General features: G+C 47.8%; 1 protein-coding gene across 6 annotated transcripts in view; it reads right to left on the bottom strand.

The window, feature by feature from the left end:
- Positions 1 to 10,703, bottom strand: part of TMEM225B (transmembrane protein 225B) — a 33,971-nt gene that overhangs the window by 8,348 nt on the left and 14,920 nt on the right. For 3 of the 6 annotated variants that reach the window (XM_039225986.1, XM_039225989.1, XM_039225987.1), the window contains 5 exons: positions 4,521 to 4,706; positions 4,022 to 4,133; positions 3,053 to 3,129; positions 1,474 to 1,684; positions 167 to 313 (listed from right to left, as the gene is read on the bottom strand). In XM_039225986.1, coding sequence (XP_039081917.1) covers positions 167 to 313; positions 1,474 to 1,684; positions 3,053 to 3,129; positions 4,022 to 4,055 — 469 coding nt within the window. In that variant the 5' untranslated portion in view covers positions 4,056 to 4,133; positions 4,521 to 4,706. Of the gene's footprint in view, positions 1 to 166; positions 314 to 1,473; positions 1,685 to 3,052; positions 3,130 to 4,021; positions 4,134 to 4,520; positions 4,707 to 6,544; positions 6,561 to 10,703 lie in introns of those variants that run through there. The other 3 variants (XM_039225988.1, XM_039225991.1, XM_039225992.1) reach the window with 3 other exon arrangements.

Here is a 10,703-nt window from a genome sequence, read left to right as displayed (position 1 = left end):
GGCAGGGAACGCTGCCTCAGAGAAGGCCACAGGTGAGAGGGGCCTAAAAATTCTCTCTCTCCTGACACAATAGAGATCAACCATTTCCCTGCCTTTGGGCTCCTTCCCAGCCCCTTCCCAAGGCTGAGGCCTGCCTGAGGACAAGGCCTGCCTGCCTGTTTCACACCTGTGAGGAAGCTGATGAAGGCTGACACCAAATTGTGCTTCCGGGTCCTCGGCAACAGCTGCGATGCAAAGGACACCAGGATGAAGGTGGTGAGGAAAGACAGGACAACCGCGGACAGCAGGAAAATACGGCCGAGAATGATGTACACTGTGGGGGAGGGGAGGCTGGGCTATAGCTGGACACCTGACCCACGACAAGGGACAGAGCCCCTCAGCGCCTGCGCAGAGAAGGCCCCCCAGCTCACCACCTTCAGTCCCAGTGTGGCCTGGGACCCCCGGCTCCGACCTCTCCACTTTGCCCCCAACAAAGCTCTGGTCCCAACATTTTATTCCATGTGACACAGAAGTGCATGGAAAAAAACAATTAGATGAACAGTCATTCAAATAAGCAACATAAATGATACAAGCTGCATGTGGAAATGTGAAGAACTGCATAGATATTGGTGACACTGAAATAAGTCGTCAGAGGAAAATCAGAACTTGTGAGGTTGGGATGTTCTGAACTCTGTTGGGAATGCATATTTAATTATCCCAGTTAACACAAGTCATGAAATAGACCCAAAATAGCAGAGCAAGGGTCTTGATGACAGGGTGATTTATTCCCCTATTATTGGCATTATTCAGATCCGTGTTAAAATGAGGTTTTTAGGGTTTCTTTGTTTTAGGGAATTTTTTTGGTGCAAAAAAAGTGATCTTATTAAAGCACAGGGACAGAATCCATGGGCAAAAAGAGCTGCCATTAAAATGAGTTTTTATAGCCTTCTAAGCATGCAGAGAAGGACAGCTGGAGGTGGGACAAAAAGACAAACGTATTGCTAAACTCCCAAGATAAAGGTATCTCTAAACTTCTAGAATCTACTCTTGGGTTAAACCAATGGTTTAACCATTGTCCATAGTCCACTGAGTTCATATTTCTGTGCATTCCCTTCAAAATGTGGTCCTCGGCCCTGAGCACATTCTCTGCAGAGCAGCCACCCACAGTCAGACAGGCATTTGACAAGTGAGGCTGAAATCCAGCCTCGCAGAGTAGGGCAGGACCCCCGCCCCTCCATCATAGATGGAGCCAGTCCTACCCCAGAAATAAATTTTGTTGCTGACACATTTGCTCCCAACCATGGTGGTCGACTTGATATTATCAGTCTTTTCCTGGCCACCTACTTTCTTCTAACCCCAAAAGTAGAGACTCAGAAAATGCCCTTAGGGAGTTATTAAATTCTGCCCTCTCTGACTCCATCCAGTCCTCTGTCACCTAAGGCCCCACACCGGCCCCATCTCCCTCTGCGGTGTCCTGCCTCCATCCCTCCTTACCTGATAAGGGTCGAGGCTTCCAGCATTTGATATGGAAGCAGTTCTCAAACAGGCCACTGAAAAACACTTCGTGGGACTCCTCATTTACAAGCCGCACCCAGAAGGGAAAGATGGAGACCAGCAGTATGAGCAGGTAGCCCAGGGAGGTCAAGGCTGGGGCTACGGCCCACATGAATCCCTTCATGTCCTTGTCCTCCAAAGTCAGCATCACCTGTTCAAGGGAAAAGTGAAGGCTTCTCTAGTGGAACAGGAGGAAGGAGGCAATGCCTGCAGAAACATTAGCTCATATGTGAGGCTTGAGAAATGTTGATTTCCTTGCCTGGGTAAGCTTTACAGCCTCACAACTTCTTCAGCAGACCTAAAAACATTTTTTGCTGCTAAGTCACTGGGTGATCTAGGGTAAGCAGAGTCCTTAATTTCTACCTCAGTAAAATGAGGAGGTTGGACTGGGATATCCCCAAACCCCTTCTAACCCTAAAGTTCTCACTGCTCAGTTTTGTTAACCATCACCCACCTACAAAGACCCCCTCCACTATGCTTGGCAGGCAGCTAACAGCTAAGAGCTTTAGGGATTTCAGAATGACAATGAGGGAGATAATAAGGCTGGGGTCTGAAGGGCAGAAGACAAGGCCCTCAGTGTGAGGGGTCACTCTCTCTGGTCCTCATCCTGTGTGAACATCCATGCTCATGCCCAATGCCAGGAGATGCCCCAGTGCAGACCCCACAAACTGCAGCTGGGGCAAGGAGTGTCTCTGAGGCTGTGGGAACTGCTGATCACTACAGCAGGACCAGCCTAATGGCCTAGAGCAGAGTGTGGGTGCCCTCCTGCACCTCCTACCCAAACACGCTGTGTATAAACAGGTAAACAGCTACTCCTCCTTGAGTGCTGGCAGAGTGGTTTGGAAACATCCTAACGTGCTTTCACCTTCCTGTCACTACTTCCTCTTGTTCCCACCTGAACAATTTAATCCTTCCTTCTCTCCAAAGCTCCCCTTTAGATGCTCCCTTCACCCTCCAGGACACACTGATGAGTCACTTGTACTTCAGGGCCCCAGTCTCCTTTGCTCTCAAATGATGGAGTTGGTTGGCCCAGAGAGCAGTCCTAGCTCTAAAACTATCTGGTAGGAGTCATGGCTACATCTTGACCCCCATGCTCTGGGTGGCACGGAGGACACTGGACTTGTCTTTCGATGGTCTGTCCCCTGCCTGCCCCGCTCCAACCTCAATTTGTCTAAAACTGCCCTTCCTGTTTTCCCCATTTCAGCCATTCTCCATCACCACACACTGGCATGGAGCGTGTGCCAGCCTCTCCCTCTATGTCCCTGTCTCATTGGCCTTCCTTGTCCTCCCATGCTTCCTCTCTGAAAGTCCCCACGTCCACATCGTTCCTGCCCCATGCCCACAGATCCCCTTCCACTCCTGGGACACCAGAGCTGTCCCCGAGCTCCTCCAGCCTCCTTCCCCTCTCTGATCCTCAAAGCCATTTAGATCCCACTTCTCCTGTGAAACTCAGCCTGGTCCCGGCCACTGTACACAGCCCTCCCAGCCACCAGCCACTCTCCATTTCCTCCGCACTTACTGGATGCCCCATGACCAGCTTAGGCCAATGGGGGCGATTCAGGGATGAAAGCACAGGAATTCGCAGGCTCTTGGTAACTGCAGGGTGAGAGACACATAAACACGTCACAGGGTGCATGCTTTCCTCTCCCCTACCTGGCTTACTTCAGGGCAAAGCATACCCCAGTCCTAACTGTGCCCACGTGCCCTCACCCCCAGCTGCTCTCCAGTGAGAAGGACCTTTCAGAACATCCCTTGGCACTGGGACTGGATGACTGCGCCCCACAGACATACAACTTGAGGGGTGCATTGATCTAGGCTAGAATCAAAGGATCATAGACATGTTAATATGACAGCAGATTTGTAGATCTTTTTGTACTGTTGAAACAGAACAGGAAAGACCCACCACTGGTCCAAGATCCCACAGTCAGTTAGCCCTGGGGCAAGGACCAGAATCCCACATGTCTGCCTCTCCCACCTCAGCTGCCCACGCCACACTAGTTCAGTTTGGAATTTAGTGGAACCAGTGAATTCTTCCTACTAGCTAAGCTCATTTGCATGTGTGAGAAAAGGAGAGTAAAGGGGGGGGGGGCAGAGATGTAGAACTACCACCTTTTTATTTTGCCAAAAAGCATTCAAAATAAAACAAAAACTATCAGCTACTATCACACTAAATATTTTAAATATTATTTAAAAAGGACCTGTGACATTGAAAAGTAAAAGAGCTGCTAGCTCCGTGGGGCCTGGAGGATCGGCATCTGGGAACCAGCAGCTTGAGTGGAGGCTCCTCAAAACAGGTTGCTGCTGGGACAGCTCCTGAGCCACCCTGCAATGGCCCAAATGCACCCCTGTTCCCTCCCCAGGCCGTGCAACCCTGGAGTCAGCTGACCACTGCTGGGGGATGAATGAGGTGGGCGACATAAAGTACATCTGGGCTGTAATGGTGGGGGACCCTGTCAGGGTCACAGGGAGCCTCACTCCCTTTTCCTACCGGTGATTTGTGGGAACTTGGGCAGCAAACTCATCCGGGTTTGCTCCGAGGTTCCTTCCTGCTGAAAAGCCTCCTGGGCTCTTCCCTGGCCCCAAACTCACAGTGACATTTTCTGGAAACAACAACAATGTACCCACATCTGATCATCTCCTCCCCCCCACCCCCCCACTGCAGTGGGTCGTCAACAGCCCAGGGGTGGCCTGGAGGTGGGGGTTGGGAGCCTTCTCCACACCCCCAATCTTTAGGCGCTCCCTGCCCCTCCCTCCCCGGTGGTCTCTCCTCCCTCCTGGGGCACCTTCGGGGCTCCAGGGCAGGGCTTTCCTCCAGGCCAACCCCTTATCCAACCCTTCCAGTGTTTGTCTCTCGATCCAGAGCTTCCGTTGGTCCAGAGGCTGGACGGAGAGGATGGGCCAATCTCCCCACAGAGTTCACTGAGCCTGCGGGGCCCTGAGGCGGAGGGCGGGGTCTCACTGGCCCTGCAGCCTCGCTTGCCGCTCACCTGGCACTTGGCCCCGGGTACCTGACCTCCGGGGCTGTTTGCGGTGTGGACCTCGCTCACCCGTGCGCCAAACGAGGTGAGGGTGGAAGTGATCTCGAGCCAGGCAGATCTGAACTCGAATTCCAGTTCTGCCATTACCAGCAGGGTGACCTTGAGTAAGTTACTTCTTCCTGTCAGTTTTCTCGTCTGTGAAACGGGAATAATAATAGTAACTCCTCTTGTTGGGTAGCTGAAAGGGTCCAATGACCAATCCAATGACAAGCCCCCCTGACTCTTCAGGAGCCTGCCAGTTCACTCCCCTTCTCCAGGACCCTCACCCCGTATCACCCTACTCCTGCAGCCTCCCAAGCCTTTGTCCTGTGCATGGGCCTGATCTCCCTCACGCCTCCCTCACCCTCCAGCCCTCTCCTCTTCTCTACCCTCTCCTAAGAAGGCTGGCTGCACCTCTCACCATGGCAGCTGGTTTTAGACTGGGGGAAGAATCTTCAAAGAGAGGGCAGGACTAGCTTCCAGCTTTGGGAGACAGGTAGAGGGTGGCCACACTTGGAGCTGGATAAGCCACCAGCACCACCACACAGAACCCCCTCCACCCCATTTTGAGGCTGCTTTCACCAAGGAAATGCATTTGTAACTCCAAGATTTTTTAAAAGCCAGTATTGTGTCTGGCACCTGCTCATTTCTCCTCTAGCCTTAACATATTTAAAAACGAGATGGGATGGACCACTAACTTACCCAATCACCTATCACGTGAGAGGCAAGTGACAGGCTGCTGTACTGTTTAGGATTGTAACTCTCAAAGTTTCAGAACCCAATTTGTAAACGTTCACCAGAGACGGCCTCTACTGGTTCAGCTGGCTCAGGACAGAGATCCAGCTGGAAGGACCGGAACTAGGCCAGGAAGAGGCCCCCCACACACAACCTACTGCCCTGATCTCAGAGAGAGAGCTATGATCTCCTCCACCGGTTAGGGCTTTCATTCTCCAGGTGGCAGGAAAAACAATCCACTTCCAGATTCCCATCCTCATATTTAGTCATCCTGGAGAAAAAGAAGGTTTTCCTCACCCTATTCTCAACCTCTGCTTGGTTCACAATTTCCCAAGGAACAATTCTTTTTTTTTTTTTTTTTAAATGTTTATTTATTTCTAGGAGAGAGAGAGAGAGAGACAGCGTGAGCAGGGGAGGGTCAGAGAGAGAGGGAGTCACAGACTGAAACAGGCTCCAGGCTCCGAGCTGGCAGTCAGCACAGAGCCCGACGCGGGGCTCGAACCCACGAACCGCGAGATCATGACCTAAGCGAAAGTCGGACGCTTAACCGACTAAGCCACCCAGGCGCACCCCCAAGGAACAATTCTGATAAGCCCAGTTCAGATCACATGCTCATTCCACTCTGGCCAGAGAAGATAGTCAACCGTGCTTCACAGTGGCCAGGCAGATAGCGTCATGGAGAAGCCAGCAATTTGGATCACATATCTGGATCAACATAAGAACTTCTATTTTTTTTTTTTTTAAGTTTATTTTTGAGAGAGACAGAGAGGCAGAGACAGAGTGCAAGTGGGGGAGGGGCAGACAAGAGGGAAACACAGAATCGGAAGTAGGATCCAGACTCTGAGCTGTCAGCCAGAGCCTGACGTGGGGCTCAAACTCACCAGCTATGAGATCATGACCTGAGGCAAAGTTGGACACTTAACCGACTGAGCCACCCAAGTGCCCCAACATAATAAAAACTTTCTTAAAGAAAGAGGGATGGTGTCTTCAGAAGAAAGGAAACATTACGGCAGACCATGACGGCATTTTCACATGCACTGTTAAGTAATACTTTTAAATCTCATTATACAGTAAATCCAAATAACAGGCATTATTATCCTCACATTGCAGAGGAAGAAACAGAGTCTTAGGTTAAGAACTTGCCCAATCGATCATGGATGGTTGCTAAAAACATTAAGCTGTAGAGGAATAGATTATTTGCATGGTGCTAGAGTTTCTCGTCCTTACAAATTACTTGTTGCAAGTAAAGGAAAACATACCTTTACGTAGGAGAGATCTGGCAGTCACTACCTTAAACAAGGTGAATAAACGGCATGACTTAGGGTGGGATAATAGGACATCAGTTGCCAATGGAGGCAATACAGTATGGAGACATGACCTATGAGGTTTTCTAGCCAAAAATGTTTAATCAAGCCTCTAAATCTCGTTCCAGTTTAGAGGAAATGCAGGGGGTTGGGAAGGAAGTTAAATACCACCACAGGAAAACAGGAACCAATTCTGTGAAAAATTCTAAAGGATAACTGTTCTGTACTACTCCAAAAGTCAATGTAACAAACAAACAAACAAAAAGCAAAGGAATAATTCTAGATTGAAAAAAAACTAAAGAGACATAAAGGCAAATGCAATGTGACCCTGTTTTGTTTTTTTTTCTAATTCGAAATAAAATTGTTACAAAACACATTCTTGGGGTAACCCAGTCTGAATATGGACTGCATTTTTTATAGTATTAGGAAATTAAATTCCTTTTCTTTGGTATGTTAAAAGTGATGCATTTATGTAGGAGACTAACCTTACTTGTAGGAGAAGCATGCCATGCTACTTAGGGTATGTTAAAAGTGATGCAATTATGGGGGCGCCTGGGTGGCTTAGTCGGTTAAGTGTCCGACTTTTGCTTAGGTCATGATCTCGTGGTTCGTGGGTTCGAGCCCCGCATCGGGCTCTGTGCTGACTGCCAGCCCAGAGCCTGGAGCCTGTTTCAGAGTCTGTGACTCTCTCTCTCTCTCTGACCCTCCCCTGCTCACACTGTCTCTCTCTCTCTCTCTCTCCTGGAAGTAAATAAAACATTAAAAAAAAATTTTTTTTTTAAAAAGTGATGCAATTATGTAGGAGACTAACCTTACTTGTAAGAGAAACATGCCATGCTACTTAGGGATGAAGGTTATGTCTATGCTTGCTTTCAAATAATTCAGAAAAAAAAAAAGTATATGGATAGAAAGTAGATATGGACAAGTGATAATAATTATTTATCTATGTAGAGGACATATAGCTTGTTCATTTATATTATTTTTTAACATTTCTGTATATTGAAATCTCAGATTAAAAAAACTGGAAAAAATAAAAAGAAACTTGTCTAAGAACATATCCACAGCTGGAGCCTAAAGTCAGGTGTATCACTCAGACACACAGTATTGAAGTGCTTTTTCAAATGACAGATAACGACCTTTGATGTTTGGTGCATACAGTCTTCACCCTCCCAGAACTTGCCATCTAGCACAGAGACGGGTACCTGAATAAATCACCTTTTTAAAAAAATGTGCTCAGTGCACAAAGGATGGATAAGCATGCATCAAGAACTACTACATATGGCACACACGTGCGCATGTGCACACAGAAAAATCTCACTTCCCTTGGCTACGTGCAATGCACACAAATGCTTTCTATTCCACTCCAGTTCTGTCTAATTTTTTCTTTTACCCTCAGTGCTGGTTGCAACTCATTCCAATAAATTAATTTTATGACCCACTAGTTGCTTTGACCTACATTTGAAAAAATACTGCATTCAAGGACCTAACAAATTTCAATGATTTGGAAATGATTGGAAGGAGTAGCCCCAAGAGAACTGAAGACGTCAATGGACAGAGCGGAGACGTGAAGGGTCTTGTAGAATTACATCCTAAGGGCCATGAGAGGCCTCTGGTAAATTAAAGCAGTCATACTTGGGTGCCAGTGCCAAAATTCCTCTTCCTCCTCCTATCTTCACTTTGCCCAAAGAGTCCAACCTCTTTAACCAGAGCACAGGAAGTGCCTATCACTCAGGGGGCAAAAGGCTGTGTCCACAGCATGGCTTGGGACTACCACGCCAGCCCCCTCCAGGACTGGAAATTTTAGGATGTGTGCACAGGTTTAGGTTATAGCCTCCTCTGGAAGCATTTTCATATTTTCTCAGGTCCAGGGCAGAGGACAAGCAAGAGAAGAGTAACCATCTGCTGGAAAATGGGGTGGAGTCTGCATAAGCTAGAGGTCTGATTTTCCCCAGGCTCTGTGCTTCCTTGGGCCAGAGCTCCCAAGGGAAAACCCAAACTGTAGTTTTACCAGTTGACAGAACTGGGAAGTGAACAGGCCCCTGCTCTTCAGCCCCTGGGAGCTGGATTACTGCCCTTACGGAATCCCCCCAATGACTGGCTCCGCTCCCAAGCCAGGACCCCATAGTTCCTTCAACTGGAACACCCCCTCTCTCCTTTCACATAGGCTCCTGAGGCGCTCCATACTCCCAGTCCAGCCCTCTTGCTAGCCCTCAGTGACTTTTTGTGTCTTTCAGCACCTGTGAAGCATTGCTGTCCTCTACTGCATATATAGGTTCTCAACCTTGGGTGCACATTAGAATTACCTGGAAGCTTGCAAAATCCCAATATCCAGGCCATACTTCATTCCATAAAATCTCTGAGATTGGGACCAAGGTATTATGAAAGCTCCCCAGGTGACTCCAGTATACAACCTAAGTTAAGAATTCTTGCTCTATTATGTCCTGTTGCAGCTAGGAGCCATGAGTGGGTAGGGATGTGGGGTTACTATGGCTTCAGATGATCAGTCATCCTGATTTGCACAGAACTGAGCATTTTCTGGGATATGAGACTTCCAATGCTAAGACTAAGAAAAGTCTGGCCAACTTGGATGAGTGGCTGCCCTCCTGTTCACCTGAGGTCTAACAGCTTGGTATATTTTCTGGCCACTAGTAATGCTTGTGCCCAAAGAAACAGAGCCCTGCTTTAGTGGTTTGTTTGTTTTTTTTTCCTACATTTTATTTTTTTAAGTAATCTCTACACCCAATGTGGGGCTTGAACTTACAACCCTGAGATCAAGAGTTATATGCTCCACCATCTGAGCCAGCTAGGAGCCGCTCCCCACCCCCTTACTTTAGTGATTTTGATACTGCTAGACAAACTCTTTTCTCTCCTTTCCTGGTCTCCACAGACCCCTTTGCCCTTGGAGCCTGGCACGTGACCTGCACAATGACTGTCCTGAGATGTCCCTCCCTGCTATTCTTCTCTGCCAGTCAGAATCCTGTGCAACCTGTGGGGCACCTGACTTGGTTAAGTGTCTGACTCTTGATCTTGGCTCTAGTCATGATCTCACCATTCGTGAGTTCAAACCTGCATTGGGCTCATGCTGACAGTGTGGAGCCTGCTTGAGATTCCCCCTCTCACCCTCTTTCTCTATACCCACCGCCCCTCCCCCCCACCACACACACACATGCTTTCTCTCTCTCTCTCAAAAGGAATAAATACACTTAAAAAAATAATCCTGCCCAGCCTTCAAACCCAACTCCTCAAGTCCTGCCTCATCCCTGAAGCTTCTCAAGATCCCACAGAAGGAAAGGGCCCTTTCTGTGGTGAAAGGAGTGGGGAGGGACTCAAGGGGGGGGTCCCATGCCAAGTGGAGTAAGAGGGCACACTAGCTCAGAGCCTAGACCTGACCTCACAGAGTGTAAGTCCATACTTGGGACATCTAGATGGCAAGGTGAACCTTAGTTAGTGCTAATAATCACCTCCAGATTATACAGAGAGGAAGGCAGAGGAATGCAGACAGGAGAGCTGAGACAAACAAGACGACTTTGGTGTCCAGTAAGCAGATTAATTCCGCAGCCACCCACTCAATACCTACTGTGTCACAGCACCAGACCAGGTAGAGAGGCTGCAGGACAGACAAATTTCAATTTTAAGAGTTCACTATGTATAATTTTCATTTGGTATTTTAGATAATCATTAATCCAGACTAATTGGGGAAGGGTGAAATAATCTTATTTTTTTTGTGATTAGAAATAAACATTTACAACAAAGTAGGTATTTTTCTCAGATACCTAGAATAAATCTAACAATGTACTACCCAGCAGAGATACTTTTGGAATTTCTTTCAGTGATAAAAATATTCATGGTAAATGGGTACTCAAAAGTGGGGTTTTTTTTTTTTTTTAAATTGTATCTATTATGGGGGCACCTGGCTGGTGCAGTTGGTGGAGCCTGCAACTCTTGATCTCAGGGTCATGAACTCGAGCCCCATGTTGGGTGCAGAGATTTCTTTTTTAAATTCTTTTTTTTTTTTAATTTTTTTTTTTTAATTTATTTCTAGGAGAGAGAGAGAGAGACAGCGTGAGCAGGGGAGGGTCAGAGAGAGAGAGAGATACAGACTCTGAAATTGGCT

Source organism: Hyaena hyaena, unplaced genomic scaffold (assembly GCF_003009895.1).
Source record: "Hyaena hyaena isolate Hyena2069 unplaced genomic scaffold, ASM300989v1 scaffold_20, whole genome shotgun sequence".
NCBI classification, from domain to species: Eukaryota; Metazoa; Chordata; class Mammalia; order Carnivora; family Hyaenidae; genus Hyaena; species Hyaena hyaena.
Note: the sequence above shows the minus strand (reverse complement) of the source record. Positions and strands in the feature narration are given on the sequence as shown.